This window comes from Bison bison, unplaced genomic scaffold (assembly GCF_000754665.1).
Source record: "Bison bison bison isolate TAMUID 2011002044 unplaced genomic scaffold, Bison_UMD1.0 scf7180017864471, whole genome shotgun sequence".
NCBI classification, from domain to species: domain Eukaryota; kingdom Metazoa; phylum Chordata; class Mammalia; order Artiodactyla; family Bovidae; genus Bison; species Bison bison.
Window position 1 is genome coordinate 29,082,056 of NW_011495032.1, and position 12,818 is coordinate 29,094,873.

General features: G+C 37.2%; 1 protein-coding gene across 1 annotated transcript in view; it reads left to right on the forward strand.

Moving 5' to 3' along the window:
• Positions 1 to 12,818, forward strand: part of ADAM23 (ADAM metallopeptidase domain 23) — a 199,153-nt gene that overhangs the window by 168,465 nt on the left and 17,870 nt on the right. Inside the window, exons 23-25 of the mRNA XM_010861278.1 lie at positions 2,412 to 2,531; positions 4,359 to 4,527; positions 7,008 to 7,119. Of these exons, the coding sequence (XP_010859580.1) occupies positions 2,412 to 2,531; positions 4,359 to 4,527; positions 7,008 to 7,119 (401 nt within the window). The remainder of the gene's footprint in view (positions 1 to 2,411; positions 2,532 to 4,358; positions 4,528 to 7,007; positions 7,120 to 12,818) is intronic.

Genomic DNA, 12,818 nt, shown 5'->3' on the forward strand with positions numbered 1-12,818 from the left:
CCAGTCCATTTTAGTTCACTGATTCCTAGAATGTCGATGTTCACTCTTGCCATCTCCTGTTTGACCACTTTCAATTTGCCTTGATTCATGGACCTGACATTCCAGGTTCCTATGCAATATTGCTCTTTACAGCATCGGACCTTGCTTCTATCACCAGTCACATCCACAACTGGGTATTGTTTTTGCTTTGGCTCCATCCCTTCATTCTTTCTGGAGTTATTTCTCCACTGATCTCCAGTAGCATATTGGGCACCTACTGACCTGGGGTTTCTCTTTCAGTATCCTATCATTTTGCCTTTTCATACTGTTCATGTGGTTCTCAAGGCAAGAATACTGAAGTGGTTTGCCATTCCCTTCTCCAGTGGACCACATTCTGTCAGACCTCTCTACCATGCCTGCCCGTCTTGGGTGGCCCCACAGGGCATGGCTTAGTTTCATTGAGTTAGACAAGGCTGTGGTCCTAGTGTGATTAGATTGACTAGTTTTCTGTGATTATGGTTTCAGTGTGTCTGCCCTCTGATGCCCTCTTGCAACAGCTACCGTCTTACTTGGGTTTCTCTTACCTTGGACGAGGGGTATCTCCTCGCTGCCGCCTCTCCTTACCTTGAACATGGAAATATATACACACACACACACACACACATACACATATATATGTATATATACACACACAAATATACATTTTGCCAAATAAATGCAAAGTGAACTTTCATGTAACCCCTCTATGAATCAAGAAACAGTGAATCCCAGGATGTATTCTTCACTCTCACAACCCCTGTCTCTCTCCTGAAGGTACTGTTGTCCTCAATTTTATGGCAGTTGCTTTCTTAGTTTTCTTTAGACATATACTGCTCAAGTTTTCAGCCCTAAACAGTTTACTTTGCCTAAAATTTTGGTAGCTTTATATAAAAGGAATCATATTTCATGTATTATTTTGTATTTTGCTTCTTAAGTTCATTATTTTGAGAGTTTTCCATGGTGTGTGTAGCAGTAGATTCATATTTATTATTCTTTTATTTCATTTTCATTCATATTTATAGGTATATACCTTCTCCATTTTGTGTTGACAGACATTTAGATTGTTTCCATGTCTTGGCTATTAGGAATCATGCTACTGTGAACATTCTGGTACATGTAACTTAGTTCTCATTTGTACATATTTTTCTAAGTCCATTCCTGGAAGAAAAATTGCCAAGTCATAGGGGATATATATTCTCAGTGTCACTAGATGGTGTGACACTATTTTCTAAAATGGTTGTGCTAGTAAATGCTGCTGCTGCTAAGTCACTTCAGTCGTGTCCAACTCTGTGCGACATCATAGACGGCAGCCCACCAGGCTGCCCTGTCCCTGGGATTCTCCAGGCAAGAACACTGGAGTGGGTTGCCATTTCCTTCTCCAATGCATGAAAGTGAAAAGTGAAAGTGAAGTTACTCAGTCATGTCTAACTCTTTGTGACCCCATGGACCGCAGCCTACCAGGCTCCTCTATCCATGGGATTTTCCAGGCAGGAGTACTGGAGTGGGGTGCCGTTGCCTTCTCTGCTAGTAAATGCTACCATTGATAATTTGTATAAGAGCATTTTGTTGCACTGTACTGTATTCTCACTAACACTTGGTGTCATCAGATGTTTTATGTATTCTGCTGAGTGTGAATTGCTTTATTATTGTGGCTTTAATTTGCATTTATGAATGGAATAGTACATTTTCATGCATTTACTGGAGATGGATTGTATGTGTGTGATATGCCACTTCAATTCTTTGCACATTTTTTAAGGAGTTCATTGTTTACTTAACAAATACTGTGGAGGTAGGTGTCCTCATGGTGAGTGAGTCATTTAACAATGTCACCAAGGACCCAGATGATTTCTGTCTCTCTTCTCTGTATTACTTAGCATGTTCACTTTGTATCTTTACATGTGAATTCACGATTGCAAGCTGAATGCCAAAGTTCCTCATTCAAAAGCAGGAAGCAGGGGTAGCAACAAAAGACCTTCTCCGTGTCAGGCTCTAAAAGCCTGTCCAGAGCATAAAATTCTCCCCAGCAACTCCCTATTGGGCTTTTCTTCACATCTCAACATTCCAAGGGCCACTCTTAGCTCTAGGAGCATGGGAAGGAGGCATGGCTCAGTAACTGGGTGTAGAGAATGAGGGTGTCATGATAGGTTCTGACACCAGTCATGAGCCATCTCTCAGAGCTGGTTACTTTACTACCTTACACAAGCTTTGATCCTTTTAGGAAGCGGGGCAGTGGGGTGGGGGGGTGCAGTTTACCAACCAACAGTATCTAAACAAATGTTTTCATTTAGAAGGAAAGGGAATATTTCCCATTTTTAAATATTTGTGGACCAAATAATTTTGATTTTTTCAGTTTGATTCCTCCTGTCTTGTTCTTTTTTGTTTAATATGTTCAGTGATGTGTTCTGTGGATTTTTACTCTGCACCAACCTTACTCGAGCGCCACGTATCGGTCAACTTCAGGGTGAGATCATCCCAACTTCCTTCTACCACCAAGGCCGGGTGATTGACTGCAGGTAACACAGTAAATGTTGGCAAGCCTAATGAATCATGAGAATTACAAATTAGAAAAAAGTCAAGGGAAATATTTCTATTTTTCATGAGAGAAATAACAACTTAGATTTTATTATCACTTTGTGTATTGAAAGGCATTTAAAAAACAAAGTTATATATCAATTTGGACATTGTATTTGCTTAAAGATTATGCCAGTTATTAGTAGGGAGACATTCTTTGTAATTATAATTTTAAAAGTAGAAGTTTATGATATTCATTTTGAATATGATTAAAGTTTTGATCATTAAAATATGTCACTGTTTGAACATTGTATGTTTTATTTTTTGTGACAAAGAAGAATTTAAGCTATACTCTATGTGCTTGGTTTAGAAGATTAATTGAAACCTAATCACATATAGAAAGTATAGTGAAGTGAAACTGAAAGTTGCTCAGTCGTGTCCACCTCTTTGCGACCCCATGGACTGTAGCCCACCAGGCTCCTCTGTCCATGGAATTCTCCAGGCAAGAATAGTGGAGTGGGTAACAATTCCCTTCTCCAGGGAATCTTCCCAACTGAGGGATCAAACCCAGGTCTCTCACATTGCATGTGGATTCTTTACCATCTGAGCCACCAGGGAAGCCCATAGAAAGTATATACTAAAATATTTATAGCTCTAGTCAATCATTTTATATCCAATTATCTGTGAGTACAAGGCACAGAAGATACAAGACTTATTTTTTTTAACACTGGGAGTCATATTATATTTTAAATAATATTGTCCCCATTAAAGGAGTTGTAATTCTAAGATGCTATGCTCTCACTCAAATGATAATGTCCATTGCCCAAAACACTTTTGGGATTCCCCCTACAAATTGCCCTCAGGATATGTAATGTTTATCTTTAGTATCCCCCAAATAGCAAAACTTCATCTTACATAGGTGAATGTAAGATTTAGAATCATCCCTAAATAATTTTGAACAAAATTTGGTAAATCAACTGGATAGCCACATTGGATATTGCTATGTTGGTCAAATGGTTGCTGATTTCCTGTCTTTTAAATGGCTCTAAAGACAATTTGAATAGGGTCTTAGACAAGAAGATCCTTCCTGGATAAATTTGTAGTATTCAAATGCAGTTACTTTGATGCACAGAAGCTTCCTTTGAGTGTGTAAGTTTTCACACACCTTTAGATGCAACAGCCTTGTTAAATTATATTGTTATAGTCTAAACTAGTATATTTAAAAATTTTTTAGATACTAAAATATTTTATTTTAATATTTTAAAAATATTAAGCAAGGTATCTAGTTAGTAATTATAACATTGATTATTATTCAAATTCCAGTTGTCCTTAGCTTTGAGATTTTAGAAGTATGTATCAATAGAGAGGAATCAGCTTGTTTTTTTCAACCATGAATAATCCAGCCCTCTAAAGTAATAATTTTCCAGATGTTTTCAGTTGCTTTCTATGCCCAACACCTGCCTTTTTGTATCAGAGTGTCTTGGAGTGTTAATGATAGGATTGCTTCTGTTGTTCTTATGCACACGTCTCCTTTAGTCTTAACGTTGGCTTGCAAACAAGGAAAGGTTTAGAACACACTTCGTGCAAACGACATATTTTTGTTCTGATGAAGTGCAGAGCAATAATGCTACTGAAAGGCAGTTTCTTTTATCATGCGCTCTTACTAAGGGGAGGTGGAGAAAGGGTGCAAGGAAACGTAGAGAAATGCTAGGAGAAATCCACGTCCACTGACAGCCTCTTCAGTTTCCTGAATAGCAAACCTCACTCATGTTGGTGGTATATTTCCAAGTGTGGTGCTAATGACTGTATGACTATCTTTTTCTTTTTAGTGGTGCTCATGTGGTTTTAGATGATGATACAGATGTGGGCTATGTCGAAGATGGAACACCATGTGGCCCATCTATGATGTGTTTAGAACGGAAGTGTCTACAGATTCAGGCCCTAAATATGAGCAGCTGCCCCCTCGATTCCAAGGGTAAAGTGTGTTCAGGCCATGGGGTAAGTAGACATCAGTGTCCAGCTCAAATCTTCCTTGTCTAACATCCTCTAAGTTCACAGTGGTTGGACTTCTGGTCCAGCCATTCTCCTTCTGTGACTCTAGGCATTGACTATGATTTTTTCCTTATATCCTTATCTTCTAAGACTAACACCTAAATGTGTTGATATGGTTTTAGTTTTGTTGGTTTTTTTTTATCACTTTGTGTATTTTTATTCACCACAGTCTTTTGGAATCCAAGGAGTTAGTAGAAAAATGATGTGATTCCTAAAGAAACTATAGACCCTATGTGACTGCTTTGCACCATTCATAATAATTTACACTTTTCAGTAATTCCCTTTCAGCTCCTCAACTACTCAACGTGCATACTGAGTATCTATGTGTTGAAGATCACACTAGACTAGAGGTTGGATCACTGCTATAATTCACATGTTTAAAGTTGGACAGTTATGCTTGGACCATTGCCAGCAAAAGAGAAGATGTGCTCTCTACACACACCTGCATGTATCTTTAAATTCTGGGCACAAAGTGTTGGGGCAGGTACTTCCTGGCAAACCTAAGTTTATTACCTAAAAACACATTTTAGTGATTATTTAAATTGGATTTAGTAGAAGAAAGATAGTTCAAAATTTATACAGAATTCAAAAATGGTAAAAGACATGAAGAAACTCAGAGCGATCATATCAAAGGAAGATGCTGCAGCAAAGGTAAAAATAATCCAAAATATAGATAACTAAATGAGTGATATGTCACACACAAGGTAGAAAGGCATAAGGAGCTTATGCCCAATGACTTAGACTCACGAGCAGGTAGTAGAGACTAATGATCAAGAGCGTGGATTTTGTGGCTAGAAAGGATCCCGAGTTTGAATCCTGACTCTGCTTCTTTTTATCCCAGTTACTTTGGGCAAGTCACTCAGCCTCTCTCAATCATCAGGGTGCTAGTGATTAAATGAGATGTTATGCACAAAACACTGAGTATAAGTACCTAGCACATAATCAATGTAGTAAATATTCAATAATTGCTATAGTAAATTAAAAGCTTCCCTGGTGGCTCAGTGGTAAAGAATCCGCCTTCCAATGCAGGAGATGCAGGTTTGATCCCTGGGCCAGGAAGTTCTCCTGGAGAAGGAAACGGCAACCCACTGAGTATTCCTGCCTGGGAAATCTGATGGACAGAGAAGCCTGGTGGGCTACAGTCCATGGGGTTGCAGGAGAGTTGGATATGACTTAGCTACTAAAAACAATAACAGAAGTAAATGCACTGGGCAGACCACTCAGCTACTCAGTTATTGCTCTGAAAACATTATATATAAAACTTAATGCATAAAAAGGTTCATGATTCTCCATTACCCACCCCGACTTCTTCATCTTGTTGAATAAAAGCTTAAATTCAGTGTGTTAATTATCATCACATTATATCATTTCAGATTAAAGAGCTTCTTATATCCATAAGCTTAAATTCAATTTTATCATCTCTAAACAATCTATCTCTGAATGTATGTCACAGGCAGATAGGGATTTAAACTACTGTCTCCAGTTTGTGGATGGTTATTTATTCCATCTAAATTACAGGTCCATTCCAGGGGCAGAGAGAGGGGCAGAGATCACTCTAGGAGGGTCTTCAGCCAGGCTGACTGAGCGAGGAGCGACAGTGCAGGCAGACAGGGAAGGTGGTGGTGGTGGGGAGCTTGTTTGGCTGGGAGGGCACCACCAAATGACTGCTGTGTTGGGCACGATGAGGTAATGCAGTGCGTTGGTGATTTATGTCTCCTGGTACTTCATCTCTGGCAATGCCTTTTAAATCCAACATGTATTAATTTCTTGAATTAAGCATATTGTTTCTAAGGTATGTTTCTAGAAGCAACTACTTCTGAAAAAGCTACCTTGTCAGATGTGTGTACTTAAATAATATCAACACCAGTAATTAACATTTAATTTGAAAATTTCTTCCTTTTAATCTTTGATTTTTCTAAGATTAACTGAAAAAATATCACCCAAGTATGGGATCTATACATTGTCTAGTATTCAGAACCAGGGGAGGGGCTTCGCTGATGGATCAGTGCTAAGAATCCTCCTGGTCTGGGAAGATCCCACATGCCACAGAACAGCTAAGCCCGTGCACCACAACTACTGGGCCTGTGCTCTAGAGCCTCCAACCTTCAGCTACTGAGCCCACGTGCCGCAACTCTGAAGCTCACGCTCTGCGACAAGAGAAGACACTGCGATGAGAAGCCCATGCAGGGCAACTAGAGACTTGCTCCTGCTCACTGCAGTTAGAGAAGAAGCCTGTGCAGCAGCGGAGACCCAGCACAACCAAAAATAAAAAACAAAAACAAAACCCAAAAAACAAAACCAGGGGAGACTTAAAAATTTCAAATGGTTTTAAAGCTTCTACCCTGTCCCATGTGTCTTTTACATTTACCACCATCATTCTACCAAGTATGGTGAAAATGCCCCATCTCTGTTCTTTGTTCTCACAGGTGTGTAGTAATGAAGCCACCTGCATCTGCGATTTCACCTGGGCAGGGACAGACTGCAGTATCCGGGATCCAGTTAGGAACCTGCACCCCCCCAAAGACGAAGGACCCAAGGGTTTGTGTGATTTCAGTTTCAATTCCTTGCATACTGAATTCATTAGTATCCTTCCAGGTGCCAATATAACAAGTTCATAGGTTTTCTGGAGACACATAAGAATATCTCTTTTTGTCATTAAAATGTCTGATTCATGTTCCCGCAAAATTAAGGGTTCTTGGATATGACATTGAAAAAATTGCTTAAGTTACCCCTTAGTCTAGAACTGGAATTAGGAAGAGGTAAATACACCAATTTCCTTTCTTTCCTGTAAATCTCATTCTTCCATAATCACAAATGTTAATCATTTTATAGTTGGTTGAAGCTAAATCAGTTTTTTAAATAGATGAACTCTTTTTCACTTACATGAGACTCTGGTCATTCCTCAATACTTGAGTTCTTCCGGAGGGAAGTTGTAGTCTCCTGTGTTCTGTTTAAGCACACTTTGATTAGGAAGAAACTGGAATTCTTCACAGAACTTTAACATGGCAAAGCAAACTTGAAAGATCTGGACCTTTGTTTTAATCAACATTAAAAGGAGAAAAATGAGAATTTTAGAATTGGAAGGAGACTCAGTGGTCATCTAGAACCACCCTCATTTTGCAGATGGGAACTCTCAGTCCCTGAGGTCAAGTGACATCCTATGGTTACTAAGGTAACCAGAGGCAGGGCTGGGCCAGGATCTCAGGTAACCTGAGATCGCAAATGCCCGATCTCAGGCCTTCTGCTACCGTGTTATAATGTAGCCTGTGTCATCTAAATGTGGTAGTCACTTTCTCCTTATTCTCCCCATTCCCAACCCCTTTTATGATTTTCAAAGAGCTGGTGAAGTCATCAATTACAGTAGACTTACTATAATATTGTACCTGAGAAACCAAAAAATCATTGGAAAGGATACTGTACACCAGTGGGCATTGTATTATACATCAGGTTCTTCCTTCTCATGGTACTGCTAACAGTATTTCATAAATAACTATCATACTTTTTTCCTGCAGGTAGGAAAAATACATATAGAAATAGTGTCATTTTGATCTGCTTAATTTTGGATGAAAGCGCCTTTAAACTCAAGCTTCAGTACTGTCCATACGGGAAGCTATGATTTCGAAAGTATATTAAGTTCCATAGTCCTCAGTTCCTGAAGAGATTCAGGCTGATTTGCATGCATGTGTAATGTTCAGTAGGAGTGGGTGTTAAAACACTTCATGCATTTGCTTATTATGCCATGATGTTAACATTCTATAAGAATCACAAGCACACCCTCACAATCTATTTCTGTTCTCCTTCTAGTTATAAAAAGGAACCATTATAAAAAAGGAACGAATTCCACTTTTACATTTAGTCTTTTATTGCTTTAAAATTAGTATGAAAAATTCTCGGATCCACCTTCAGAACTTCGATTTAGAGAATATTTAGCTTCTGACAAGGAGAGATTCATTCTTTCCAAATTTTCTCTCCATGTCTGTGATTCTCTTAAAGATCTAAATGCTGTTTTCTCAAGTGATGTGTAAGTATGCCTGAACAGATGAGCACAGCTGAAGTGGGTTAGACTTTGTTCTTTTTCATAAGGAATTATTAATTTGTTCTCTCTCTTCTCCATTCCTTCACTCACCCATGCCTAAAAAACTTATTTGAAGGCATAAAGTAAACAAGTACATTCTAGAGAAGAGAAGATCCCTAGCTGCCTTTTGTTTTGTTCTGCTTTTTTCCCATTTAATGTGGTGCTGGTCTTCGTTATCTTTTAAAGATAACCTTTTTGATCATTCAAGTAATACATGTTTATTATAGAAAATTTTGAAAATACAGAAAAGGTTAAAAAGAAGGTAAAAATCCCTCTTAATCTAGTAACTCAGAGGTAATCAATATTAGCATTCTGGTTTATTTCTTTCCTGTTGCATATTTTCTTTGTTACTTAATTCTTAATGAAGACAGTGGAATCATTTGAATAAACCTACCCATGGGTTCTAAAATTGTTAAAATCTTCATGAGTCTTTAATAATCTTGATTCATTTGAAAAAAAGGTATTAATTGATATAAATAAAGAGCAGTTACTATTGTAAATTATCAGATTTCCAGAAAAGGTCAAGCAGTTTTAGAACAACTAATAATGGCTCTATCTGTACTGTCCATTTATATCTTTTCAGCCTCTATAGAAAATTCCATTAATACACTAGGAAAATGGAAAACAACTGAAATGAAAATTTAAACACTTTACTGTAGATTTTATAGTTTTAATTTTGATATTCTGATTAAAGAAGACGGTAAGAGATAAACTAGATTCTTTACTTCTGTTTTTAAAATCCAGATAGCAAATATTTATTGATTCTATACTATTTAAAAGTCAGCACATCCTTGCACATGGTAGGCACTCTACGAATACTGTATCCCTTCTATTTGGGAATATGTAAAAGAAGTGAGATGGTGCATGTTAACACTGATTTTCAGTTTATCAGAATCCATTTGTTGTATTGCCTTGCTGAAGAGTAACAGGTAACAAACTCAAGGTGCTGAAACCATCAGTACTTCCCTGACCATAGGTTCAACACCTGTGTGAGGTGCCAAGGTTTTTCTCTATAACTTCATGTTCTGCATTTTCTCATGACTGGATTAGTTTGGTTGACACTTGACTTACTGAGCACAGTCTTTGGACCCTCCCTAAATACTTGCCATAAATAATGAGCAACATCCACAATGAACTAACTTGTCATATTTGTAGATAAGGGCTTTTCTGTAGAGATATGGTGAGTGGGTATTAAAAAATACTTATTTAATTTCAATGTACTTCCTTGTTAAGAAGAAAAAAAATTTAAGAAACAGAATGAAAATATTTCTTTTTAAATCATGAGATTTTATCATAAAAGATGAATTGTACCCAACTACATCTCTTTGGATCAAAATTAAATTAGTAAAAACTAAAGGTGAATTCTGTGACTCTTTGATTCGAGGAAATGAGAAACGAACCAATGTGTTTTCAGTATTTCTTTCATTTTAACTACAGGTTACTAAAAGAATAAAAATTCAACTTCATCTGGGTAGGGATGAATAACACACAGGAAAGTATTGTCATTGAAGTCAGTCTGCACTGGCTCAAGTTGTCCATTGTTGACCCACTGTTTAAAGCATGGAAGATAATTTGCTCCAGCTTTCAAATTAAAATTATTAAAAGACAAGAAATAGGCTCTTAAAGCAAAAAATCATGTGAGCGAGATTTTTAGAAAAAGATTTTTCTATTACATATTACGTGACTCATGTTTTCTACACTGTTGTTCATTTTACCTGCAAAGAGGCTTCTGTCCCTCTTCTCCCAACTTGTTTCCATTAAACTCCCTGAAAGAAATTATTTTGGCCTGTTCTATGAGGGAAGAATATGTTTGAATTCTAAGACCTTGAATTTCCACCTGTTATAGGGAGAGCCATGTCAACTGGTAATTTTTGTGTTGTGTAGGCATCTTTGCACAGTGCTGTCAGATTCGACTGAGTGACTTCGCTTTATTATAGGATACGATGCAACTTTTCTCATTGGATGGTTTGCAACACCTTGTAGGAGGGAAGAGAAGAAACTGGAACATATCAGATATTTTCCCTGATATATATAAAGTCAAAGAATGGTCCTGGGAAGCTCTGGTCAGATGCTGTCATCATGACAATAGTAATCAGATCAGAGATAGAAGGGCCTTAGGGGCAATTCAGTTCAGACCCACTCTTCTAAAAATGAGAAAACTAGCTTAATTAGTAAGGTTAACAGCTACTTAGGTGTGGAGCCAAGAATAAACCTACATCACCTGATCTTCAGCCCAATATGTTTTTTTTTGTTATTGCACACAGCCTGAGTTAAAACTGGGTGTTAAGTTATTCTGCTAGTTTGTATAACAGTACTAAGTAGAAGGGTTAAAAAAATCAGTAATGATTAAGCTTATTAACTGATACATTACTTGTCAAAGGAAGTATTATATTGTTAGCATTTAGTATTTTGAAAACAGCAATTTCTAAGTCTACATTGAGGAGTATAATTTAGTGTTTACCTTTGCGTGTGTTTTTTGATGACTTTCTTTGTGAGCGCAGAAATCCTTGATTTTGTAATTCAGATGATTAGGTATGAGAAGTTATGATTGTCATATATAATTATGCTCTATATAATTATGTACCATCTCAGTATTTTTCTCATTACCGATGGCTTCATCAATAACATAAGGATTTACTAAGTTTAAAATTTTTGTGATAATTCTGAGTTTACTTTGAGTTCAGAAAAACTCCATGATATTTTCATTGAGAGCATAAACAAATATTATTCTTATAAAAATAATTTTTTTATCCTTTCTGACATTTATCCCAATGTGTCAAAAAATGACTCAATTTTTAAAAATTTTATGTAGAAGAGTAAGCACATCTGGTTATACATCTAAATACTGAATTGTAGAGCTTGATAAAATATCTATCATGCTAATATTATACTCTAAAGTATAAAGAATATATTTAGTATTTATTTCTAATCTTAAATTTTAACAAAATACTAAATCTCTGCAGAAAGAACTTTGGTCCATAGAGTACAAATGATGTCTTTGATGCCTCCGGCCTTCAAAGTATTTAAGGATGCAGGATTGTAGCCCTTTTTGGTTCATTGGAGTCATATAGATGAAATACTGCAGCCTTTTGTTTCAGAAAGTCTCTAAAAGTAAGAAAAGAAAAAAAAAAATCAACCACTCAGTTTCAAAAACAGTTTCAAAGTGTCTGAAGCATGACTTGTCTGTGAAAGAATTCTACATATAAAATAGAAATTCCTGAGGAAAGGAGAAAATTCTTAGTTCTTATTAATGTTACACACTTCTCAAAAATTCTACCTTTTACATGTACACCCGTGGCTGATGCATGTCAATGTATGACAAAACCCACCACAATATTGTAAAGCAATTAGTCTCCAATTAAATAAGTTAATTTAAAAAATTCTACCTTTTAGCACATATGATAGCTAGGACCAAGATTAAAAATAATAACTAACAAATAACAGAAATAAGAAAACAAAAGTGAAAACATACTGCTAAGTAATAAACAGTTTCCATAACAGTTTCAAGTTAAATGAAAAGTAAGTACGGTGAAGGGTTGGAGAGCAAACTCAAGTTCCTAATATGATTGTGTTGTTAGCTAGAATCTGCAAGCCTTCTAGGTTTGGTAGGATGAAGAGAAAAATAAGGTGTATCACCAGCATGGTTTCTGGAACAACAACAACAAAACCTTTTCATAAGTACTGAATGAACAAACAAATACAGTCACATAATAAATAAATTAGTAGGGAAGTAAAACTAGATTATAGGTCCCCGAAGGCCTGAGAAAATTTTTTTCAATGAGAAGATAAATTCTTTTTAGCTGGGAAGAGCAGCTGAGACCTTAGTTTTTAAATATCCCCTGTACACATCCATTGGAGAAGGCATTGGCACCCCACTCCAGTACTCTTGCCTGGAAAATCCCACGGATGGAGGAGCCTGGTAGGCTGCAGTCCATGGGGTCGTGATGAGTTGGACACGACTGAGTGACTTCACTTTCACTTTTCACTTTCATGCATTGGAGAAGGAAATGGCAACCCACTCCAGTGTCTTGCCTGGAGAATCCCAGGGACGGGGGAGCCTGTGGGGTCACACAGAGTCGGACATGACTGAAGCGACTTAGCAGCAGCAGCAGTACACATCCATCCACCTATGAGCCACTCAGTAAATTCATGTCCGTTTGAA